This window comes from Anas platyrhynchos, chromosome 16 (assembly GCF_047663525.1).
Source record: "Anas platyrhynchos isolate ZD024472 breed Pekin duck chromosome 16, IASCAAS_PekinDuck_T2T, whole genome shotgun sequence".
Classification (NCBI taxonomy): domain Eukaryota; kingdom Metazoa; phylum Chordata; class Aves; order Anseriformes; family Anatidae; genus Anas; species Anas platyrhynchos.
Genome location: NC_092602.1, coordinates 5,658,614 through 5,683,942, shown reverse-complemented (window position 1 = coordinate 5,683,942; position 25,329 = coordinate 5,658,614). Strand labels below are relative to the sequence as shown.

The following is a 25,329-nucleotide window of genomic DNA, read 5'->3' as shown; positions in this document are numbered from 1 at the left end:
CCTGGCTCCCCACGGCCGCATCCTGGTGCTGGGGTGGGTGGAGGCGCTGCGCGGGGGCCACCCACGGTTTCTCACCCTCTGGGCTCACGATCTGGCTCCCAGCCAGGCTTTTTTCTCCTTTTTCTGCCAATCCAGAGCAGAAAGGGGGGAAAACGAGCCCGTTCTGCCGTGCTACCAGGGGGAGAAGCAGTGCCTGGAGCCACCCGTCCGGTGACAGCGCGGTCCCCTCTGTGGTGGCATCCAGGTCTAGCAGCTGCACGGGTTTGGCACTTGCACATCTGATTATTATTATTATTTTTTTTAAGTTCATGCCAATAAATGGCGTCAGCATACGTTTAATTCTTGGGGAAGATGTGCACGGATAAACCCCCTGTGTCTTGGAGGGAGGGGGCTGATCCGAGTAGCCACGGGGACACGGGGACGCCGTGCCACCACCACGTCCCCAGCCCTGTCCCCAGCTGGCAGCGGGCGCGTTTCAGCTCCTCTTTGCGCCTGTCCTCCGCTGTGAAATATTAATGGCTCATGATTCATCGGCAGGGAGACGGAGATGACGGACACGTGCGTGCGTTCGTGTGGCTCTGCAACACATCCACACGCAGATCCGGGTCCTGGGGAGCCTCAAATCCCCCAAACACCGCTGTTGGGGCTGCTCCGGGGGACGCAGCGTGGATTTATCCCCATAGCGGTGCTGGCACCTCGTTAGGCACGAGAGCTCAGCACCCCCTGCCCTGGGCTTGGCAGGGGGATCAATCGGTGGCTCTGCCCCCGTGGTGCTGCCCAGTCCCCCACCAGTGTCAACCAGTTACAATCCAGGCCAGTGGGACCCCCCCAGTTCACATGGGGGAACCCACAGGGTTATGGCACAGGTACGGTGATGCTGTGGTGAACCCAGCATCCCCATCAGCTTCTGGGGGGACAAAGCCTTGAGCACACGAAGGTTTCACGTGGTGGCTCTTTGCCCCCAGTCCCCAACACCTCTCCCGTCCCTCCCAGTCTCACTTTCCCCATCCATCCTACAAAAATCCCCCCCAGCCGGCCCCGCTGCCCCCCCAGGATGCGCCTGCCCTAATTGCTTACCGCCTCCTGCAGGCTTTGAAAGATGAAAAGCCCTCGACAGGGGAACGTGTTGCGGGTTCATGGTTTATTAATGGCGAGCCATCATTATTTTACCTTTCAAGCACCCGGGCGATGGCGATGCGGGAAGGGGCCGGAGAAGGAAGGGGAGGGGGGGGGTGGAAATCATGAACCCGCCGCGATTTTCTTCCCCGTCACCTACCAGAAGGGCCCCCGCCGCTGCTTTCCGACGGGCGTTTTGGCAGATGGATGGTGGCCCCCCGGTAAAACAGCGTGGGAGAAGCGAGCAAACAGAGCAGCAGATGCACGGCGCCCCCAGCGCTCCATCACGGGGCTCAGCCGTCCCGGGGGGGCCCCGGCTGGGGACGAGCACCCCCGGCAGCACCCGGCACAGCCCGGCTGAGATTTATTCTCCTGCTTGCTCTACCCTTCACCATCTCCCCGTGCTCCCCTCCCAGGTATTCACCGTGAATTATCGGCCCTAATTACAAGCCCCAGGTCAGCGGGATGTTGGTGAGGATGAGGAGGGTCTGTGGGGGGGGGTGTTAGATGCGGTGTATGTCCCCCCCCGAGCACCAAAGGTGGGCACACGGGGCGCGCTGGTTTTCCAAGTGTTTTTTTTTATTGGCATAAATAATTCATACACTGTCACCTCACCAAACACTGCACGACAAACCACGGGAACGAAGGGCTAACCAGTTCTGCAGGTCACGGAGATTCGCACTCAGTCAGACAGCGGAAATTATAAATACTTTCTTAAAGTGTAGAAAACGTTATAAATGTTACTGTACAAATTTACATCGGGGAGATCCATCGTGCCTTTCTCAGCTTTTTTTTTTTGTGTGTGTGTGTTTTCTTTTTTTATTTTTTTGCACCAGAAACAATTGTTCTTTTCCAGTGACGAGAGTCTTGCAACGACAACAACAAAATATATATATATATATTTATGTATATATTTATAAAAAGAAAACAGAAAGAGGGAGAAACGGGAAATTAAACCCAGCTCATTCTGCAACGGTCAGAACTAACACGGAGAAAACAAAGCAGCCATCGAGTTCAGTTTGAAACTGTACAGGATTCAGAGCTCGTTAGATATGTATATATCTATATACATACATATAGAGATATGTATATATATTTATATATACCTTATGTACAAGGAAATGTAACAGCGTACTTTACAGGGAACGGAAATCAAGAAGGCTGACAAAGCTTCCCGAGAAATCACTTCTTTGCAAACCAAGTTAAATTAAAATAAATTAAAGGGAAGGGAGGCAAAGTGTGCCCGCTGCCCTGTCGGATCCCACCCTGCGCCACCCCACAGCCTGGCACAGCTTGGGGGGCTGGTGGTCCCCGGGGGACGGGAGGTGCCCGGTGGGGTGGGGACACGTGTCCCACTGTCCCCAGATGTCGAGACTGAGCTGTTTGCACCGAGCCTGCAGCAGCACCTGCCAAACCCAAAGGCTGAGCAGCTCCAAGCCACAGGCACCCGATCCAGCTCTAATTCAGCCACCCAAGAAGGGCGCTGAGTTTGGGGACGTCCCCTGGGTTTGGGGACGGTTCCCTACGCATCGAGTTGTTGCTTAAAACATCACTGAAACCGTCTTGGCTCCCACCCAGAGCATCCCCAAATAAATCCCTGCCTCCCCTCTGGCTCGTGCCGCTCGATGGAGCGGGCGGAGGAAGCTCCTCGCGCCGTCGGATGTCCTATTAGGGGGCATTGTGGAGAGCGGCTCCCACATCCCCTCCGTGCTGATGGGCTGGATATTTTTAAACCAGAGGAAAAATAAAAACCCCACGCACGAAGCTGGAGTCAAAAAAAAAAAATAAAAAACAATGATAAATAAATAAATAAGATTTGCTTTTTTTTTTTTTTAAATAATTAAGACTTTCAGAAATCAGAAGGCATGATGCAAATAACGCGGCTGCACAAACAGCCGCTGCTGCGCTGAATGGAAGGGAGGGAGCTGCTCTTCTGGGCTCGCTTATGGTAAGTAGAGGGCAGCTATTTTTTTTGTTGGTGCCACTGTGCGACGGCTCCCTCTGCTCGTGGCCTGGGGGAGATGCCCCCAGGAAGAAAAAATGGGGCAGAAAAAGCAGAGCTGGGTCGGGTGAGACCTGTTGGCTGCAGCACCCCTCAGCTCCCTTCAGACTCCCAAAGCACAGCAGCTCTTCAGAAAGTCTTTCAAGTACCTCCACCACAAATCTGCACGGTGCCCACCAGGCCAGAGGACCTTGCTACCCCTGATGCTGAGCATCAGCCATGGCATCACCTCCTTGAGCTTTCCAACATGGAGACAAAGTGCCCGTGCTGTGGATTCCCCCTCGTGCCCATCCCAGGGCGCACAGAGCTGTGGGTGCTCAGCCTGCCGGCACGAGCAACAGGGACAGGACCGGTGGGGACAGGACATGGGGACCAGTCCCCATCCCCAGAGCCCCACAGTCCCCGGGGCTGCTGCAAGCAAAGGCATTGGTGAGAACTCAGAGAGGCTCCGAGCTTTAGTGCAACACTTATGGCACGCGCACAGAGGATGGGGAGTGCAAGAGGAGGCTTTGGGAGGGGAGGGCAGGCAGCAGAGGACACCGTCGTGGTGGCCCAGGCTGAGATGAAGCTGGTTTGTGTGAGGGAGGGAAGAGGAGGGAAGGAGGGACGTGGAGGAGGCAGAGAGCGAGCAGATGTTGAGCATCCTACATCAGCAGGATGGGGAGATGCTCACCAGCTGCGCCAAGCTCTGCTGCATCGTGCAGAGGGACCACGAAGGGCCGGTGCTGCCCGGTGCAGGGGGAATTGGCACAGCCTGGCATGCACCCTACGCTCACCTAGGCTCACCCCGTGCACGGCCAAACACAGACCTGGTCCCGCTGCCTCCTCCTCGCTTTGTGCAAAGCAGCAGGGACGCGACAGCACGGCACAGGACGTGCCCCAAAAGCACCAGCCTGAGCCCCGTCCAGAACAGCCTTTTCCCAGGACCTGCTTAAGGAAGGAGCCTCCGGGACCTCTCTGTTCCCACGGCTCTCCCCACCTCCAGCGCTCAGCAGAGGCTTCTGATCCTCATCGATTTCAGCCACAGCAGCAGCAAACACCAGCAAGAGCCAGTCGGAGGAGCAGCAAACACCACAGGGCCGGTTAGTTTGCAGAGCTGTGTAACAGCTCCGAATTAAAACCAACTCACACCACGACTGAATTATTCAGGGCAGCTCCTGTCAAGCAATTACGCTCGGTTAGAGCCTGAGAACGCAATTTGCTCTCTGCTGTCACTTGACAGCTCATCTAATGGGCTCGGGGACCCAGCCGAGCCAGCAGGGAGAGGGAAACACCGGCACGAGACGGGGCACCGGCCCCAAGATGCTGCCCAAGAGCAGCGAGCTCGGGGCTTTGGCTGATGGATGGTGGGTGTCCGGGGTGCTGGGACAGCTATGGGGCCAGGAAGGGGATGCGAGCTCTGTACAACCAGAGCCTGCTCCCGCTGCTCTATAGACAAGCCCAAAAAAAGAACCCACAAGCTTGTCCAGCCCTCGAGCATCCGAATAACAGCCCTTGGCACGGCGCAGCTATTTCTGGAGAGAGCCCGAAGCAAAGGGGAGAGGCGAGGCGGAGAGGTCGGCTGATTAGCTCCGCGCTGGGGCCAAGGGCTAATTTAGCGGGGCCGCGGAGCTGTGCCCTGCTGAGAGGGAGAGCCGGGGGGAGCCTAAGTGGGCACGGCCGGGAGCGGAGAAGCCACTTGTGAAAGGTCACCGCTGCCCACCACAGGGTGCCGAGGAGCGGGACGCTGTGGATGCATTTCCCGGCGGGGGGCAGCTAATAGCAGCGGCACGGAACTCGTGAATCAGCAGCGCTTCCCCCCTTATCCCCCTCTCCTCCCCCCGATTATTATTATTTTTTTTTTTTCATGAAAAAGAAAATTAAATAAAAGCCCTAAGAACCAAAAAGCGAGCCGGCCCCAAAGGAGCGACGTGAGCACTGACCATGCTGATTGGGATCAGAGAAGCCCTGGTGTTAAATTGCAGCCGCCCAGCCCTGCTCGGCAGGGTGCTGGCCACGCAGCCGCCGTGCACGCGGCCACTGTCACCCCCCTGCCGTGGCGGTGTCCCCACAGGTCCCCGGCCACCGGCCCCTCTCCATCGGGGAGGAAGGCTGCGAGGAGCAGGCAGCGCTCCCATCCTGCAGCGCCCGCTGCTCTGCCACGGCGCCGGGAGGAGAAGCGGTGAGGACGAGGAGAAGCGCAGGGGGAGGAAGGCACCGTCCCTCAGCTCCTCCGGTCACAGCCTGGAAAGGGGACAAAATGGCAGAGTCAGGGTGGTTTTGCAGAAACCACCCCAAAATCCCTCCGCACCCATCCTGCCGACGTGTTCCCAGGGGCTTTTTGTGCCTTGTCCCCACACACTTTGTGCAGGGATGCTCCTGCACCAGAGAGCTCCCAGGAGCCATCTGTGGCCCCCAGCACCAGACACTAGGGTGGGAGCCAGCTGTGAGCAGGTTATGGGGCCGGGAATGAAGGGGAAGCTGCCGGGCAGCCCGAGTGTGGCTCGGTGATTGCAAAACCTGCTCAGAGCTGACGGAGCAATTGCACAGCCTGCTGCTTTGGGGTTCATCAACCTTCAGCTTTCCTTGCCCGGCTGCAGGAGCCATCCTGGTGCCTGCTTGGAGCATGGGCTGGCAATTAACTTCCATCCTGATTAATGGCTTCAAGTCTGAGTGATGGTGGGGCCGTCTGACTGCTGGCTTCGTGCTGCTCCCGGGAGCACCGAGCACACGGCGACACGCAGGTGGCACAGGGGACATTCAAGCCCCCGGCTTTGGGGCACAGGGAAGGAAGGGAGGTTTGGTTATCAGGGGCAGGAGGAAAAATCTGTGCCTCAGAGCCCTCGGTGAGGCACAAGCAGGACCTGCAGCAGCCAGAATTGCCCTCGCTGCTCTCCCTTAGCTCACCCTAGGGGACCCCCACACCTCTCCCCTAGGTCCCGGGGGGCGCGGGCAGGGACTTACTCTGCCGACTTCCAGAAGTGCCCCGGGTGGGAGAGGCGGCGGTTGCGCTTTGGCAGTTTCTCCAGCATGTCCATGAGCTTGGTGAAGGTGGGGCGCTCCTCCTGCTCGTAGGCCCAGCAGAAGAGCAGGATGTCCTGCAGCCACACGGGGCGAGCGCGTGAGCACCCAGAGCCATTCCCTCACCCACCACCAGCCATGCACCCCATACCCACCCCACATCCCCTGCAAGGAGCCCCGTTCCCGTCCCCACATCCTTGTGAAGGGCTGAGGTGCAAGCTGGCACAGTGGCAGCAGGACCAAACCTCACCCGAGGGACCCTTTGATTTATTTTATTTTATTTTTTTGCTTGTGGATCGCAGGTAGCGCAGAGCATTTCCCGGAGCACGTCCCCCCTCCGCGCACGCATGCAGGGATCCGCCTGCCCCACAGCACGTACCGAGATCTCCTTGCCCATCCCGATCTGGCTGAGGTTGGGCTTCATCCCCCGTCCCACCTGCCATATGATTGCCTCCGCCGGCTGCGTCTTGAAGGGCCACTCCCGCGCGTGCAGCTCGTACCAGATGGTGCTGGTGGGAGACAGGGGGATCAGGGGCAGAAAGGAGCCACCCCGAGGGGGCACGGCTCAATGTCCCACACCCGCAGCCACCTCTCCCTGCCCCAAACCCATCCACAGGGAGAGCCCACCGCAGGATTTTGGTGGTGCCTGAATGCATTAAATGCTGCAAAATTCAGGTTTCTATCTGGGAGCTTGAGTGCTGGCTTTTCGCCTTCCGCAGAGTCTCTAAAAGCTCTTTCCCTGTTACTGTCCCCAAGTCACGGGAAGGGAATTATCTCCAAGGGGAGCTGTGACAGTGACAGCCCACAGGGACCGTCCGGCATCCTGCCCAGCTCGCAGGAGGGCACAGAAACATGAAAGAGTGAAATTATGAGAAAATCTTTAAAGGAAACTGCTGGCTCCTTTACTGAATTGCTCATTCTCGAATTAAAAAGACAAAGTAACCAGCTTTCACTTAGCCTGACCAGATCCCTTAATTACTTCTTTTTTCTCTTTCTTTTTTTTTTTTTCTTTGTGTTTAAGTTCTACCTCGGGGGGAGGAGAGCTCCAAACCCTTTCAGCTTTAATTACGGCGGTTTTGATGGAGATATTGCCTCAGATAAGAGCTTCACGTAAAGTAACCACCATGGCCTGCAGTCCTCAAGGTGTGCACGGGAAAATTAATCCTCCAGATAAAACCTCCCGCCTATCTCGGGAAAGGTTTTATTGGGGCGTGATGGGGCTCCTGCCATAAGGGATGCTTTCTGCTAGACAAATAGCCGGAGCGATGAGCCGGGCGGCTGAAGGCTCCCACTGAAGGAGACTCATCAATTCTCCTCTGCTCAGCCTCTTGGCATCTCCTCCCCCTGCGCGTTCAGCCCCCGCCGCTCAGACCAGCAGGCATCCAGCTGGGAGAATAGGGGGGGTTTGGTGGCTTTGGGATCTGCGGTCCCTTCCCACGGCATCCCCATCCCACTGCAACCCCATCCCATCACATCCCCATCCCATCACATCCCCTTCCCGTGCCATCCGCATCCCACCACATCCCCATCCCATTCCAGGAGCTTCCTCATCGGTACCCATACTGGGAAGAGGCAATTTCCCCAAGTCACCCTTGTCTACACGTGAAACAGGAGGACTCAGTGATCGAGGGGGTTGCACCCAAGCTCTCTGGAAGCAGGATGATGCCCCGAGCCCAGTGATGGTCTCAGGCCACGCCGCAGGGACTCACCCCAGCGCAAAAACATCCGAGTGCTTGGAGAAGGGCAGCTTGTCCTCCTCGGTGTCGGGTGAGAGCTGGCGGATGATCTCGGGGGCCAGGTGGCACAACCACCCGTTCTGGATCCGCAGCTTGTTCTCCCTCCTGCCAAAACACGGAGACAAGACCATGGGTACCGCGGGGCAGGCATCGCCACCAGCAGCCCCCAGCCCCTGCTTCTTCTGCCCATTTACACCTGGTTTTCCCCAGGGCATCCTCGCAAGGCTGGGCTTTAACCCCGCTGGGATAAATGCCAGCTGGCATGGTGGGTTCGTGCCTGTCCCTGCCAGGTGACTGGGGCTGGCACCTTGCTCAGTCGTGGCCCTCACTGTGACCATTGTGCCAAAATGCCTTGGAAGAGCAGGGCAAAGCATTATCTTGGGTAAATCCCATCAGCACAAACACCTGCACTGGTCCTGCTTTGATCTGAGCAGGGGCTAGGGACCTCCGAGAGTCTCTTCCAACCCAAATCACCCTATAGCAGTCCAGAAATGAGTGTTTTCAGGTGTTCGACCCCAAAGAGCCCCTCCAGGCCATCATTTCTGTACCTCCTCAAGATCCCTCCCAGCCAGTACAAATACATTTGGCCAGCAGCTGAGGATGATGCTGGTGGCTTCCTCACTTCATCCTCCCACAGCACCTAGGATGCACCAGTGGCACATCTCTTGCCTCTCTCTGCTCACTTCTGCTCCTTCACCAAATTAATGCTTCTCCCCTGACAGCAGCAAGGAGGTGGCCACAGCAGGGACACGTTTCTGACCACGGTGGTGGGACACAGGAGGGCTGGAAAGGAGCCGGTGTCACCTTGGCGCTACAGTGGGCAGGGAGCGCAGAGCAGCCGGTGGGTGGTAAGATGTTAAGCAGCTTCATTGCATGTCAATGAAGAATTTGGCAGCGTCATTCTTCAGGAGGTAATAGAACTGCCCCGTGAGAAGGAAGAGCTCGCTGCCTCCCATGGAGGAAGTTTTCCCAGTTTGTGCCTCGACGCCTTCCCAAGGATGTGTGGGGACGCACACAGAGCGCACGACCACTGAAGGAGCCCTGGGACTCGATGGCTCCTCTCCTTAGTGCACCACCATGAGGACAGTGCAATCCCAAATTTGGTGAAATTACGACAATTTGAGGTTTTGTAACAAAAGCTCGCCTGCCTTCATAACTGGCCTGCCCGCTTTGACTACCAGAGGAGCACCACCAGCTGAGTGCCGAGCACCACTGCGAAACGGCAGAGCAAGAGTGAGAGCAGAAGAGCTCTTCAGCCTACTCCAAGCCACCCCGCGCCTCTCCTAATTACAGAGCAGCCCTACTGAGCCCTGCGATGCTTAAATACAGGAAAAAATAAAGACAAGATCACCAGGATGAGATAGTTTCAACAGCCTCACATCAAGCAGGGTGAGCGCCTCGCTGTGCCGGGTGCTCGCATGAACTCCAGGCAGCCTTGTGCTGGGTGGGTCAGGAGGAATTGGAAACCCCAGCATTTTTTAGCTCTTGGGAAAACCAGCCAGGCTGTAGTCCTCAGTCACATAAAGTGACATCCCTGACCTGCAAACATTTGCTCACAGGCATGTGGGGAGCCTCCAGGGAACCCAGGTTGGGCTCGATTCCTGCTCCTCATCTGCCAGAGAGCATAGCCAGCCGTAAGGAGCCACCCTGAGCAGGGAAACCAGACCTGCAGGCACTTTCTGCTTCAGAACCTGTGGCAAATGATGAGTGCAGATCCCAGCCTTCCCCCAGCTCTCCACCAGCAGAAGACACACGGTGGGGGCCAGCAGTCCAGGGCAGCCACCCCCGAAGCTCCTCCTGAAGGATTTCCATTTTCCTAGCAAAATGTTGCTTGTTCCTGTTAGACCTCGTATTTCTGCCCAGCCCCGTGTGCCTTCCTTCCTCTCCTGAGCAGTCTTTGTGGCTTCATCCCCCAATGTCATCCCGATCTTGGGCAGAGACAGCCGTGCATCACCCACAGCACCAGGTTCCCATTTCCCCGATGCCTCACCTTGCTTTTTATCTCCAGAGCTTTGCTGATGGAAATATCATGGGAATATCGTAGGCTCTGACCAACCGTGGGACACATCCACAACACATTAATTCCTGAAAAATCTTTGCCCCCTGGCAAAATCTGCCCATTTTTACCCAAAGCCTATTGCTGCTGTTGCGGTGAGCTGCAGCCTCGTACAGGCAGGAGCAAAGTCCCCCCAGCCACAACCTCTCCAGCAGCACCATGTGCAGTGAGTGAGGCCAAAAGCAGCCCCAGAAGGCCAGCTGGGCACCACACAACCAGCAAGATATTTTGTTCAGTATTACCCAAACCAGAAAATAAAACCTCTATTCTTTTTTTTCCCTCATTTCCTTTCCCCCACCCATCTCTGCTTCTCTTCCTTTGAACGACTGCTGAAACTCTCTGCGCTGCCGTGCATACAGCTTGCAAACCTACCAAAACACTTAAAAAAAAATAAAAAAAAATTAATAGGGAACATTTACTAAATATGCTTGACTTCAAACCGAAAGAGATAAGGAAACGTTGTGATGCTGTAAATGTCCCGAGCTTGGCTCTCTGCTTGCTGTGCTCTGCTCCATGCCCTGGCTTGGTGCAGACACCACGGCCAGATGTCTGTAGCATCCAAAAGGTCACCAGCACGGCATCGTTCAGCAGCCAAGGAGCAGGGAATGGAGCAGATGCCATCGGATTATAGCAATATCACTGGGGAAAGGACAGGGAATTAAAGCAGCTTTCCTGGCCCTGGTGAAACGGACACCCAAAGGCCCCCTTGTCCTGGTGTCCACCAAGGCTGCAGACCCAGGCAGCCACGTGCAGATTAGCTTTTGGGGTCCCACCCCATGTCCCCAGCTCAAAGGGGAGCTCCAGGACTGGGGACAAACCCAGGATTGCCATCGCGCCGTGTCCTACCTGCCTGCTTGGAGAACACCCGAGATGCTGAAGAGGCCGAAGTCCGTGATCACCACCTTCCCGTTGTCATAGAAAACATTTTTGGACTTGAGGTCCTTGTGAAGGATCCCCTTGGCATGCAGGTACCCCATCCCCTAGGGCAGAAGGGAGAGAAAAACAAAACAAAACAAAAAAAAGAACTGAACAAGAAGCACAAACGAAGAGGATAACGCCAGAAAAGGGGCAACCCCACGGCTGCTCCCTGATTAATTGATTACACGGAGAAAGAAACGGCAACGCAGAGCAGCATCCCTGAAATCCTCCGCTGGGAAATTGATGGTGATGTTTTCGCCTTCCTTCTCTTTTGGGGTTGGGAGCAGAGGGGGAACAAGGCAACGCTCTCCATCCCACTACTGCATCCCCTGCCGGAGCCATTAGGGCTTCCCACGTGCGCACCGGCATGGTTAGACTTGGAACAAGAGCCTCGCAGGAGTCCTGCCTTAATTCCCTTCCCCTAGGAAAAACTACTTGCCGGTTAATTAAAATTATTGCTAATGAGGCAAAAAAAAAGGCCGCGGGTGGGAAATCCAAACTCGGCTGCACCGGGCTTGTTACGCGTCATCTGATGGAGCAGCCTGCGGGCTGACACGTAGCTCAACGGGACGGCGCTGGGGACATTTATCCTGGCTGCAAGGCTCGTGGTGCTGCCCCACTTTTCATCCTCCTAAGCAGGCTGGGGAAACTTGTTCCAGATGGAAGGACCCAAGGATTAATGCCGAAGGGGCTACTGAACTGTTGCTTGAGAGCAATTATCAGCTCACCACTGGCATGGGAGGGTTGAAGTGGGTTTCCACAAGGCACCATCTGAGCTCTGATCATTTCACGTATGGCCATGGACCACGTGCGAACCCGCCCTGGGTAACCAGGGGGGCTGCAGGTGCCCGAGGTGCCACAGCCGGAGCTGGATTCGTTAGGGATCTGCAAGTCCCAGCACGTGGAGCAAGGATAAGGTTTAAAAATCTGCTGTAAGACACCGCCAGTGCCTTTGTGCCTCATGCTCTTCATGTGGCAGCTATACAGTGCTGCATCTACCGTGCAATTATTTCCTGGCATTTTGGGGCTGTCAATCACCCTGCAATCAGCTCGGGAATGCTGCCCATCCTGAGGCCAAGCACCACGCCGAAATCCGGGTGCGCACCCAGACCCTGCACCCCAGGAGGAGGGTGCAGCCTCCACGACCTCCTGCTGAGGGTCTTGGGAAGAGACCGGGTTTGGGGGCTGAGTTTCAGAGCCGGGATGCAGTGGTTAGAATGGGGAAGGTTAGAATGGGGAAGGGATGCTTCCTGAAGGGGCTGTGGGTGCCAAGGTTGGGGCACCCTCCAGCCGTGCCACCGAGCCTCCTGCGAGCTGATGACTGCCGCGATTGCTCTGCTCCGCGATGCATTTAGAGACCAGGGAGCACGGGCAAAACTTTGCTGCAGGCATTCCAGGAGGAGCAATCAGCCCCTCTGATGAAGCTGGTGACTCCACAGGGGATACCACAGATCCCACAGCAAATTCCATCTGAGACAAGGCACACGGCAGCAGCGCCGTCATTTGCTCCGATGCCCCGCGTGAGCGAAAAGCCAGCTCCCTCTGCCGGCTTCGCTCCTTAAACAAATTAACTTTCGGCTCCCGAGGATGGCAGCGGAACAAGAGCCCTTGCACCCGGTAATCCAATAAGCTTAAAGGATCTCTTGTCTCATGCGGAGAATCAAAAGATAAAGTCACTCCAGCGCTGGGCTGGGTGGCGGAGCCAAAGCTCCCCGCGTCGCCCGACCCGCACCTCCTCGGGGCGCTGCTCCCCAGCCCTGCCAAAGCCCACCCCACGCAATTAGACCTCTGCTAATTGCAGCTCCACCAGCTCCTCAGGGCAGAGCCAGCATCCCCTGCCCGGTGCGGGTTTCAGGGGGCACCCAACCGAGCCCTGCCATAGAGGAGAGGGTGCAGGAGAGGTTTGCCATCGGGGATGAAGCTGGGTCTATGGCATTTTTGCTGATTTGCTTCGGCAAATGTCATGGGTGAATTTTTCACAGTGATGCTCCCTTCTCATGGGTCCAGCCCTGCTCAGTTCTCCTGTGCTGGTGTTTCCCTGCAAAGCCATGAAGGGCTTCAGGTCCCCAACCCACGCCAAATACAGGGGCAGCCGCAGGAGACAGCAGCCTCCCAGCCCACTCCTTGAAACCCCAACCAGTGGGAGGAAACAACTGGTACAGAGAGAGGGGCCGGCCCGAGCCATCAGCTCCTGCTGTGAGCATTTGGGAGGCAAGAACATATTTGATGCTTGAGATGTTTGCTCAGCAGGAAAAATCCTTCTTTTAAAAATAGAAAATACAGAGCAGGAAAAAAAAAAAAAAAAAAAAAAAACAGAAAGAAAGAAAGAAAAAAAGCGGACACCCCAAATCCAATCCAGAGCTTTGCCGTAAGGTGCCACCACCCAGGCTGGGGCACGCGTGGGGTGGATGGTGTAACCCAAGGGGCTGGGAGCACCCATGGGATGGGCATGGAGCCCCATGGGGTGGGCCAGGAGCACCCATGACCAGCCGTGTGTCCCAGCGTGGTGCCCTTGGATCCCCTGGGAGCTGCAGGGATCTCTGCCAGCCCCGTGTTTTGGACCCAGAAGGTGCTGTGGGTGCTGGGCCAGTTTGGCTGGGTGCTGACATGCACACGGGGGGGTCTCGTGGTGCCACCATCTCCCCCCAGCACACCGTACCTTCACGATCTCTTGCGCTATCTGCCTCGTCTTGTTGACGTCCAGGACGATTTTGGCGTCTCTCACCACCGAGTAGAGAGTCCGTCCTTTGCACAGGCTGGAAGGACAGGAGAAGGGAGAAGATAACAGCACGGCTGATAAACCCCCTGCCCAGCAACATCCCCCAGTGACAAGGGCAGGGGTGGCAGACAGCCACCGGGGGTGGCACACCTTGGGGTGCACTGGGGGCTCAGCAGCGATACTGGGAGCACTGGGAGGGAGGGAGCCAGCTCTGCCACCTCCAGTGCCATCGCTGGGGCTTGCCCCCATCTTGTCCCCATGTCCCGGCCAGCAGCAGCCCAGCTGGCCCTCTCACCAGCAAGCATCTTTTTTTTATTTATTTTTTATTTTTTTTGGTGCAAAACTGTCCGCGTCTCCTCCCCGCCTCTTCCCCTGTGGGATACAATGCTCACAGATGTAACATGAGTCAAAAGAGGAAAGACAGGGAGAAAAAAAAAATAAAAAACACACAAAAAACCCCAATGCACTGTACAATGTCCTCCAATTTTCCTTCTCGTACCAATTACAGTAAAATCTATTTACAGAGCCTTAATTACCAAAGGCAGCTGTAGGGGGAGGGGGGGCATATAAACCAATTAAAAATATATTGACATTTGAATATCATAATGGAGTACGTGGGTGGATGCTGCCTCGACTCCCGCCCACAAAAAAGGGGCTTTTTTTTGCTTTTCTACATCCACCCACGCTCATTACAGGCAACTTTGGAAGGATGGGACTGGGTACCTGTGCCTGAGAAACAAAGCGCCAGGCAGGCGCGCGTCTCGTTAAAGAGGCTTCAGGAAGCGCAGACGTTAATTGATCTTGTTCTCGTTAACGAACACGAAGTTGCAGGATTTAACTCCTGTCCACGCTCCCCTCCTCCTGCCCGCTGCCATCCCCTGGGATGCAAAGCAAAGGCAGGTGTGGATGTCCCCAAATTTCCACCCAACTGCAGGGGCTCGCCTCCAGAAAGTGGGGGAACGCTGAGCTCCTGGCAGCACTTTTGGGGATTAAATTGGTTGGGTTGGGATAAATCCTTGCTTGCTCCCCTCAAATGGGCTTGCAGCACCTCGTGCCCCAAAACCCAAATCTCCACGTGTCTAACGAGCACCATTCCCAAATTGCACTAACGAGCACCATGCCCAGGTCGAGCAGCGAAGCAGGAACAAGAGCGAGACAAAATTTCACATCTTTGGGGAAGATGACAGCACCTTTCAAAGCACATTCCTGCAGATCATGTTGGAAATAACCTTGCCCCACGCACACGAGCCAGGAAGACACCGCAGGGCTCGGGGCATCCTCGCACCCACCCCTGCAGCTGCCTGCTCGCCCCTGCCCAGCCGCCAGCACCTGCAGGAGCCACACTTGTAACCGCACGAGCTGCAGCATCCGCAGTCACAAACGTCAGCTTTCTCTAGCTAAACCAGCTGCTTTATCTGCCGGAATAGTTTGACTGCAGTCGGGGACAAACACGAGTTTTTCTGAAGATTAGGATGCCAGTGCTCTCAATATTGCTTGGGAATGAGTGATAAAGGCAAGCCATGCCCCTGGCTTTCTGCAGCTGGAATTGAAGGGGGCAGAATAATAACGGACACGAATTCTGTCTCCACCATGAAGTTTTCTGCATTGATTTGCTAAATAGACTTGTAGAGCTTAAGCCCCACGAGGCAACAGGTTAACAGCTTCAGCCCCAGCTCGCCGTCCCTGGCCGCACACAGACACACACATTATGCACACACACACACGTTATCACAACTCTCCCCAACCCCCAGCAAACGCTGATTTCCCTCCGGAGCAAACTGTTACCAGAAGTTGCTTATGGGCTGGATTAGTTATGAATCAACGCTACAAATTCAACTTAAGAGCTTAGCTTTGATTTCAGCCCCGAAGTGAGTTAACATCAGATGTTTTCCTAGAATAAAAAGGACTGGTTTAGGAGGAGAAAAGAAAAAAAAAACAACCACCGATTGCTGCCTCTCCAAAGTGCAGCGATAAACCCTTTCCGAGGAGATTCCCATCTCTGCTGCCTTCCCAGCCATGGGGGCTCGACGAAGGGAGGCAGCGGCCACAGCAGCCCCAATGCTTGGGGACACGCAGCCACTGCTGGTCTGTCCCTGGGGACACAGCCCCGTGACTTGCTCCCTGCTGCTGAATAGCTCCTCGGTGTGAATTCAGCCAGCCGCACCGGGTGTTTGCTAGCGATTTCTCGCTGGATACGGAGCTGCCAACGCAGCCACAAAGCCCTGTTTGCACCTATTATGCAGCACCTGAGTCTATTTAGCAAGCACCTGCGGAACCTTTTCATGGCAGCCCCCGGCAATTTGGGGCCCTCTCGCTCCTCGCCCGCTGTGAATTGTCCCCATCCGGGCGGGAGGAGCGGGCACGGAGCGCTCAAAGCGCACAAAGCGAGGTGCCGGGGGCGCACGCACGCATCCCTGCCTCGAGCGGTCGGTGCTGGGAGGTGGCACCCACCCCGCTTCGGATCACGCGGCGTGACACCTGAAACGAAGGCGAAATAAACCTCTCTGCACCCGGGCAAGGTGGTGACAAGAGACCAAACCCAACCAAAGCAACAGGGAGATGCTCAAATCCCTCCAAAGCCGGGGTCCCCTGGTCCGCACGTCGACCCCAAATGTTCCCTCACCGCCTCCCCAGCCCCAGGACAGCCCCGGCCCCATCCCACTGCAGATGCTTGCTATTCAAGATGAGTTTTTGAAGTGTTCAGCCAAGCAAGCCAAATCCCAAATTGCTTTATAAACACTCTGCATTTCACCAGCGTGGGCTGGAGACATCAGCAACGGGAGCAAAGCCAAAGTGACTTGCAGAGGAACAATTCGGGAGGGATGAGTTAGGAAGAGCAGGAGCACTGCCTCTTGATATTTCTGCCATTTGATGGGGGGAGCAGCCTCGTCCTCATTGCAGTACCGATGGCCATCACCTCCATAGGGTTTAAGACCTCAGCCTGGCTCCTGCTCACTCGTGCTGGAACAAATTCCGCACCCGATGGCACCTCGGCGGCCGTGCTCAGCTCGTGAGGCTGTCACTTCAGCAGGTTTTGTGCGCTTTTCTTCGCCCTGCCCAACCATCCATATAAATGTGACGGTGGGCCATTAAATAGGATCTAAATAGGATCGTTGTGAACACCCCAAAGTGATAAATGCCAGACTTCGGGCAGCTCATCGCTCGCTGCTGAATTGATGTATGGGGAACGGGCTCAGATGCCATGGTGATAGCCGGCATCATCCGCCCAGGGGAGAGACAGGAGGAAAGAGTGGGAATTACTAATAAGTGCTTTAATATAAAGCTACCCCTGCCAGCAGGTCACATCTGAGCTCGGGCAAAGCCGGAGCAACGAAAGGGCTCTGCAGAGGCTGCTTGGATGCTTCCAGATCCACCATCAGTTTACTGCTTATTAGCATTTTGCCAAAAAGGAGCGGTTTGGGGGCAATATGAAGAAAGATGCCGTCACAGCAAGCAGAGGCACATCGCTGGGACTCGCTGCTTGGCAGGCAGGACCAGCACAGGCACAGCTGGCACGTGTCGGGTGCCGTGCAGGAACCCAGAGCTGCACGATCCCCAGCTGGGATGCCAGCAGCACCCGCTGTGAGCGGGGGCTGAGAAATCCCAGCCCTGCCAGGACTGGTTTCAGCGGGATGCTCCGCTGCTGAAATCTCTGCATGAAGCCCAGCAGCTCTTCCCTTAGCCACTAACACCCCGAGACCGAGTGGGGGAAGTTCCCAGCCCCGGGAACTTCAGCTTTAACTTCATTTTCCACCTCATCGCTATGCCCTCTGGCAGGCAGGGAGCTGCCTTCCCTCCTCGCTCCCAGTGCTGGTGACAAGCGCCACGTGGGGTTTCCTTCCTCCTGGGCACTGAGGGAACACAATCCTTCCTTGCTGGGCCACAAATACAAAAACAATGAGTGCATCAGCCCAAGGCACTGCCGAGCAGCAGCAGCATCCTTGAGCCTGGACCTTCCTGAAGCATCCCTGGGGAGGTAAAACACTTCCCAGGACAAACTCCACCTCCCGCCCAAAGCCAGGCTCTCCCTGGCTTTATCAAGCAGCAAACACTTGTTTCCATACAAAAATCTCCCAAAGCTCCAGCAGCAAGGGAAGGAGGACGCTCAGCACCCTCCAGGAGCGAGCAGTTCAGTCCCAGAGCCTGCTGTGTGCCGAGCAAAACCAGCACGGGGCACAGGAGGCACAAAGACACGTTGCTGTGCTCAGCCCTCGCTTGCTGCCCCATGGAAACATCCTCAGACAGACACGAGGCAGGCAGCTGGATTTACCTCCCTGATAGCACAGAGCCGGCAGGGCTGGGGAAGGAGGAGGAGGAGGAGGAGGAGGGCAATCAGTCCCCGCAAACAGCAGCCGCAGCCCCGGCACGGCTTTGGAAGAAAATAGTTATTTGGAAAAAGCCAACTCTATGCATTTTTATTTCAAGGAGATAGTGGCGGAGGAGGCGAGCTCTTCTACGGCTGCTTTGAAAACAGCCACGAGACAGGTGAATGCAAAGCAGCCATGGTCCCCAGAGGCTTATCTAAAGCCCTGGTGGCAAACAAGTCGCCCCAGAATATTTGATACGTGGTGCCTTCGGAAAGGGTGCGCTCGTAATCGGCTCGGGGAGGGCTGGCTGGGTGCACAGGGACATGCGAGGATGCTTTCACCCCTCCTGGTAGCCTGTGTTCCCTGCTCCCTGACCCCCCTGCTACTCAGGATGCCAAAGAAATAGAGAAACCCCTGCTTTTGAAGAAGCAGCAAGCCTTGTGATCGAGACGGCAGCTTCCCTAGAACCCAACTCTGCTCTGGAATAGCCATCGTAATAATTGTTAACAACAAAAAAAAAACACTTGTGTTCGCTCCCTTAATGTGCTGCCCACAAGGAGCTGGCCACAGGGATGGATCAGATGCTGCCAGCCAGGACGTGGACTCCAGACTCAGCCCCAAGCTCTCTCTCGGGCACAAAGCACACCCCAAAGCACCGTGCCGATGCCTTTCCCCATCCCCAAACCCTCCTCACCCCGAATATTTCGGTCTCCTCCCGCTGCCACGAGCACGGCTGTCTCCAGGCGGAAGATATATGCCCGCTTAATGTATATATTAATACACGTATTGACTTTCCCGTTGTCAGTCGTTATCAAGATTTATCCAGCCTGATGGCCTCCTATTGATCGGAAAGAAGTGTATTCCCACGGGTCAATCAATTCTGATCCAGCCCGTGGCAAGAAGTCAATACCTATTTATTATGTGATCTATGGGCTTCATTACTTTAAATGCTATGGAAGGAGAAGCGCAGCAGAAGCTGGAGGAGAAAAACAACCGAAAAGGTAGGAAAGATGCTGCTCCTTCAGCCCCAAAGCAGGTGCTGGAGGACTCCAGTGCACGAGGAGGTTCACGGGAGGCAAAACCCCGCTGATTCTGCTCTCCGACAAAGCGCCCGAGGGAGAGAACCCCCTGTCCTTTGAATCCCATAAATATTCATCCCCCAGCTCCCTAAGCAATAAGGTCTACAAGCCCCAAATCCTGCGCAGCTGAGCTGGGACGCTGTAAATGTCAGGAGGAGAGGAGCTCCCCTAACCGCAGAAACAGGGGGCCAGAGCTCCCGGGTGCTGCAGCGCCATCCCTTTACCCCAGCACCATGCTGTTCGGGTCATTTAAACCTCAAAGTTTTGGGTGTTTTCCTCCTTCCACTCCTTTTCCAGTTGGACCACGGATGGAGTGAGAGGAGCACATCCCTGCAGCTTCCCCAACCCCAGAGGCTTCACTGGGACAGGAGGCGATGCAGGGAACGCGGGGAGGACCAACAGCACCCACCCTGCATTTAAAAACCCCATGATAAAGCAGCCAAAAATGGGACCTTTGAGTTAGACGTCACCAAAAGGGCACTTTTCATCTTCGATGTCTGGCTCGCGAGCAGCCTCACTGGGCAGTGCAGATGTTTTGCTACGCCAAGCCAGCTGCCAGCCCTCTGCCGAGTGGCTGCTCTGCACAGAGATGCCTTCAAATCTCACGTCTCAAACACCTTATTGCCCAGAGCAGAGCTGGGAATATTTTCCCTTGGTTTATGCTCATCCCCAGCACTCAGCTCCCCCCCGTCCATGGGCCGGCCGTGGAGAGCCGCTGGGAGCTGCTCCCTCTCCAGCACAAGAACCCAACGTTCCCCTGCTGAAAGGCACCTTCGGCAAATTAATCCTCCTTATGCGGAGCTGGCCTTGTCAAGCTTAATTCTTTATGTTCTTCACCGTTCTCCTTGGTCTTCCTGGAGGGTTACACCGGGGACATCAATCAGAGCGCTCCCGGCGGCTCCTCTGCCCAGGCAGGAGGCTCGCAGCGATGGACCTGGCTCCTGGTTGCACCCCGGTAAATTTGGGGTCCCTCCAGCACCGCACCATGAGGAGCAAGAGTCAAAAACTCAGCCAGGAGCATCCCAGGCTGCTGGGTGCACAGCCCCTGCTGAGCTTTCCCATCCTTTTTTCCTGCTTGCAAGCAACTTTCCCATCCCACATGAGCCCTCTGCAAAAAGCCCCAAGCTGCTGAGCCCCTCTCCCAGACCTCAGAGTGCCAGAAAGGATCGATAAGCACTAAAATTTGGGTCTTTTTTAGCGCTGTCCATTAAGCGCTCCTCGCGGCACCACGGCTCCCACCCGCTCTTGCTCGAGACTAATTAAGATGAATGCTAACTGTCCCCACCGCTCATTACCCAGGAGAAAATCCATTAGCGACTCCGGCGGAGCCGCCACCGTGCAAACCACCGCTGCATTCCTCCGAGCAGCTGAATTTCTCTCCCTTTTCCCAACTTGTGGGCTCATGCTGGGAGGAGACACCTCGGGATGCTCGGGCTGGAGCAAAGGTTATCACACAAGAAGGCAAAGGGCAGCCCTGCCTCAGTTTCCCCTCGGCCGTGATGATGTTTCCACATCAGGAAGCTGCACGCGGGCTGCGGGGTTTGGAGGGGGAGATCGCTGCCTGCTGATGAGCGGCCTGGAATAACACGATTGAGCAGGAAGGAAGACGTGGGGATGTGGAAAAGCAAAAATAAACCCTCCTATAAATAACCCCTGCGGGCTGCACGGCGCGGTGAAGCCCCTTGCAGGCAGAGGCAGCTGCTCGGAGCTTGCCGCAGGATGCCGGGGGGGGGCTGCAATAGCTGCCAGGGGTTTCGCTTCCCTCGGTGGGGAAAATTCTCCCTGTCCTTGCGTGGGCATCTCTGGGCACCCCCAAAGAGCAGATGTGCTGCTGAGGATGCAGCAGCAGAATAAAGCCCCACAGAAAGCCCCAAAGGGAACAAAATGTGCCTGGAAATCACCTCGGGGCTAAGGGCTGTGCAGTCTGGGGCTTCCCAAAAATCCACTCTCTGAGCCTCCATCCACCACCCTCCTCCTCCTCAGCTCTCCAGCACCCTCGTAGCCAGCCCAGCACCAGCACCGGCCACGAGCAGATCGTGCAGGGAGCACAAGCACAGCAGGAGGAGGCTGAACAGCCCCCGGCTGAAACCGAAAAACCACAGCAAGGCTGCTCCAGCCTTCGAAGAACAGGGATAAAAGTGAGTTCGTGGCTGTAGGCGAAGAGCACGCAACGCTCAGCGATGCTGTGAGTGCAGATTGTTTTTCCAGCAATCCCGTAATGCCGTGTTTTGACCTTAAAAAGGACCGGGTGCAGCTGGGGAGGAAAAGAAAGCGGAGCGGCGTGCTTGGCAGCCCCATTAATGCATCAAGCGGCTGCGGCGCACGTATTTATTTTGTCAAAGCTGTCAAGAGCAGCACCTGAGCGGTTTTATATAAAGAGGCGTTAGAATAGGAAATACTTCAGAGCTAAATAAAATAAAATAAAATAAATTGCTCCGCTCCTGGGGTTGAATAGGACTGGAGAGGCGAACAGACCCGCGCCGCAAAGGGCTCGTGGCTCCGCGTCCCAAAACGCTGCCGGGAGAGGGATGGAAATTCAGCCTCACCTCGGGGAAACTCGGCTGCACTCATCACCTGGAGGTGGGGGAGCAGCTGAATATTCAGGGAGAGATGGATTTTACATGATGGCAGGTCAAGGCTCGGTGATCAGGAGAGACACGGGGGGATTCAACACCTCTCTGCAGCACGGTGCCTCCGCTTCTGTGCCCGAAGGCCATGTCTCCCTCTCCTGGCACTGTCCCATGCACAATTTTGGGGGTACCACAGGGACAAATACTTTGGGAAAGGATAGGGAACGCTCCAGGAGACCGTGACTCATCTTGTAGGGTCTTGGGAGTGAGGAGCCCCCATGGACAAGCCTCTTGGAGCACCAGCCCTCCTTGAGTGTGCCCAGATTCCCACAGCTCCGCTGCCCTTCTGGCTGTACTGAGGACAATCTGACGCCGCACTCACGCCCTGCTAAGCCTGCAGACAGATGCCTGAGCCATTTCCACACCAGCAGGCCACTTGTGGGGTTTGCTGCCCCACTGCTTCACACCCCCCAGACCCCATCACTCATCCAAGCACCAGCCAGGGGACCACACAAAAACCCCCTCTGGGCCAGAAGCTGCTGGGACAGCACCGTGCTGCGCTCCTCCTGGTTAAAACAAACCCCCAGGCTCCATGTTTCCAGGAGATGAAACTGCCTGGCCCCACGTAGGCCCCACGTAGGCCCCACGTACTGCCTGGCCTCCTGGCACCTTATCAAGAGGTACCGTTGGCCTTCAGGAGGACTTTTTGGAAAGCAAACCATGCACACGAGATGCCGGACCCTACCTGGTGATGATGGCGAGGTGCGGGGGGCTCATGCAGGCCCCCATGAAGAGCACCACGTTCTCGTGGCGCGTCTGCCGGTAGGCCATCACCTCCCTCTTGAAGGCCTTGAGCTGGTCCTCGTTGTCCCGCTCGATGTCGATGAGGCGGATGGCCACCTCCCCGTGCCAGCGGCCGTGGAAGACCTGCCCGAAGCGGCCCTTGCCGATGAGCTCGCCGATCTCCAGCTGCTCGAAGGGGATGTCCCACTCCTGGAGGAAGATGCTGGTCTGGCTGGCCTTGCGGGGGAAGTTGCGGGCGGAGAGGAGCGAGAGGTTCATCTCCTCGAAGTCGTCCTCCGACTCCTGCGCCTCCTCGGCGCCTTCCTCGTTCTGCAGGAGAGGGGACGGGGAGGTGACCGCGTGCGGGTACCGGCACCCACCTGCCACCCTTGGGTGCTCAACGGGGCTGCACCACGCCATGCGACACAAATTGGGGAACTGTTGCTGAGGGGATGCTTGCCCTGTGCCAAATTTTCTGTGCATCTCACCAAATTTCACTGAATATAAAGCTGAGGGCAGACACGAAGCTCGTGAGGGACCCACACAGAGCCAGCTGGGTTGGGAAGGTCCTCCAAAATCACCAAGCCCAGCCATCAGCCTGCCCAGCCCCATCACCAAACCACGTCCCTTGGTCCATGGCCTGGCTGTTAACTCATTTATCTGCAGCTTTGCTGCAGCGATGCTGATCTCACCAGGTGCCTTGAAACACACCTCGAAATGTCCGTGACTTGGGTGCCCACAGAGCCCCACACTGACCCAAACCGTTCTGTGCAATCGTTTCTGGAGATGCACAGACGATGAAGGCACCAAATGCCCAAATCCCCAAACCCTGGCTTAACCAACTTCAGTTTGGGGACTTTCCCTTTCACCCCACAAGCAAAACCCACAGCAGCTCACCTCTGACGTGGGCTCCACTTCAATTTGAAGTAATGGATTTCCTTCCAGGCTGTTAAAAAAAAAAAAAAACAAAAAACAACCACCACGGTGTGAAAACAACGCTAGGTACGTCACTCTCACCCAGGGGATGAGTGAGGAGAAGTGCTGGCTAATTAGCCTTGCTGCTAATTGGGGAGAGGCACCCCTTCCCTACAAGTCGCAGCCACCCGAGGGGCTGATGGAGCACAGGAGGGGGATGGATGGGATCCATCACTGAGGTCCCAGGAGGGGTTGGTGACAAGAAGCCCCGTGGGACCTCACAGCTTAGACCATGTTACAAGTCTGGCCAGGTGCTCGTGGCACATTGAGGTGGTTTCTCAGGTTTGATTTGTTTCTGACATCAGGACCTGGGGGGTCAAATTGTCCCCATCTCAGAGGCAGGGCTGCATCAGCAGGAAGAAAATGATGTAAAAAAAATCCCCATCTACCTCCTTGCAACCACTTTTGGTTCCCACATGCTCCTATGGCACATAAACCCCCCGCTGCCACCAGCCCCCCAAAAGGGGTTTTCCATAGGGCCAGGCACTCACATGGGGTTGGAGGTCACGGGGTGCAGGACCACCTGCGGGGCTCGGGTCGGCGTCTCGGGTACCACATCTGGGGAGGAGAGAGCACAGTGAGAGCCTGTGGGGTGCCCCCGGGGAGCCCAGCCCTCCCTCCTGCCCCCAAAACCCTTGGATCAGAGCCGGGTGCAATTCTGGGGATAATTTGGGGCCACCCAGCCCTGTAGTATCTTCATAGCACATGCGGTCCTAGAGCAACGTATGGGTTTGGGGGAGCATATATGGCTTTGGGGGACCCAGCTCCACCTCCCTGCACGAACCCAGCCACGCACCCACCCCCAGAGGGACCCTGCCCCTCTCCGAGGGGTGCAGCTCAGCAGCCGGCCTCGTAGGAGAGCCTTACCTGGGAAAATGAACTGCTGCTTGTACTTGTAGTAATGGGAGGCTGCAAAAGAGAGAGGGGGGTAAGTGCCAGCCAGGTAGGGTCCCCCCTACAAAACTCCAGCCCCAAGCCTGGTCCCTGCCCCACATCCCAGGGAGGACCTGATCCATCGCACACACACTCCCTCCTTGGCTCCCTAAACCCATTTGATGTGCACAGAGGTATTTTCCCTCCCGTGCTTCCAGCGTAGCCTCCGTACACACTTTTATTGTAAGCTCTACATCGCTCGAGGGACAAGAGCCACCGCAGTTGGGTTGGCTGCACATCAGCCCTTAAAACTTCCCTCCTCTTTTTGCTGGCATCAGCAACCCCTTCACACCCGTAATTAAAAATCGGGGAGTGCTGATGCTGCCTGTGGGGTTTGGATGCCCAGTCTGCAAGCAAAACCCCGCGGGGTTTGAGCGGTGTGATCAGCCCGGCAGCACCAAGCGATGAATTTCCAGCTGCTTGCACCCGTTTTTGCCTGCTCCAGCCCAGCAGCTCTGGAGCAGGACCTGAGCACACCTGAGCTGAGATCAAAGGAGACCCAAAGGTAATTTGGGGCAAAAAAAGGTCACCGTGCTGCAATCCCCGAGCTCAAATCCTAATCCCCTAGATGAGCATCTTGGTGAGGCCGCTCTGAACTTCCCACAAGGGAAGATGAAAGCGCGGTGAGCCCCGCTTTGTGCTCGGCCAGATCCTCTTCTCCCCGGGGCACAGGGCAGGGGTGAGCCCCTCTGAGCTCTGTGGGGCTGATCCTGCCCCGCTCCATCCCCGATAGCTCGATGGGAGCCCCAGCTCCGGGTCAGGAGGTGCTGCTGCCAGCTGCGGGCTTCCTCCTGCAGTTTGCACTTCAAAGGACGTGAAATAACAGCCTGGGGGGAGAGGTCTCTGTTCCAGAAATAAAGTGTGATGGGGGCACCAAATGTTCTGGGGGACCCCGAGACCCCTGCAGGGCCCAGGGCTCATTCAGGGCTCATTTGGGGATGTTTTGGGCCATGCTCCCCGGACATTGGGATGCTTCAGCCCTATAGGGTGGGAGCAGAGGTGGCTCTGCAGGTGGCTCACATCCCCCCCATCTTCCTCTGCTGTCTTCTTTGTCCCCCCCAGCACCCTGCCCAGCCCCTGGTTTGCTCCATCCGGAGGGACCCAACCTCCTGGCTGCCCACCCAAGAAGGGACAT

The 25,329-nt window shown here is 56.3% G+C and overlaps 1 protein-coding gene across 4 annotated transcripts in view; it reads right to left on the bottom strand.

Moving 5' to 3' along the window:
- Positions 1–1,673: 1,673 nt before the first annotated feature.
- KSR2 (kinase suppressor of ras 2) overlaps positions 1,674–25,329 on the bottom strand; it is a 56,902-nt gene continuing 33,246 nt past the window's right edge. For 3 of the 4 annotated variants that reach the window (XM_072024186.1, XM_072024187.1, XM_072024188.1), the window contains 10 exons: positions 24,129–24,170; positions 23,753–23,819; positions 23,184–23,232; positions 22,249–22,616; positions 13,488–13,584; positions 10,757–10,890; positions 7,828–7,959; positions 6,498–6,627; positions 6,062–6,195; positions 1,674–5,341 (listed from right to left, as the gene is read on the bottom strand). In XM_072024186.1, coding sequence (XP_071880287.1) covers positions 5,335–5,341; positions 6,062–6,195; positions 6,498–6,627; positions 7,828–7,959; positions 10,757–10,890; positions 13,488–13,584; positions 22,249–22,616; positions 23,184–23,232; positions 23,753–23,819; positions 24,129–24,170 — 1,160 coding nt within the window. In that variant the 3' untranslated portion in view covers positions 1,674–5,334. Of the gene's footprint in view, positions 5,342–6,057; positions 6,196–6,497; positions 6,628–7,827; positions 7,960–10,756; positions 10,891–13,487; positions 13,585–22,248; positions 22,617–23,183; positions 23,233–23,752; positions 23,820–24,128; positions 24,171–25,329 lie in introns of those variants that run through there. The other variant, XM_027469794.3, reaches the window with a different exon arrangement.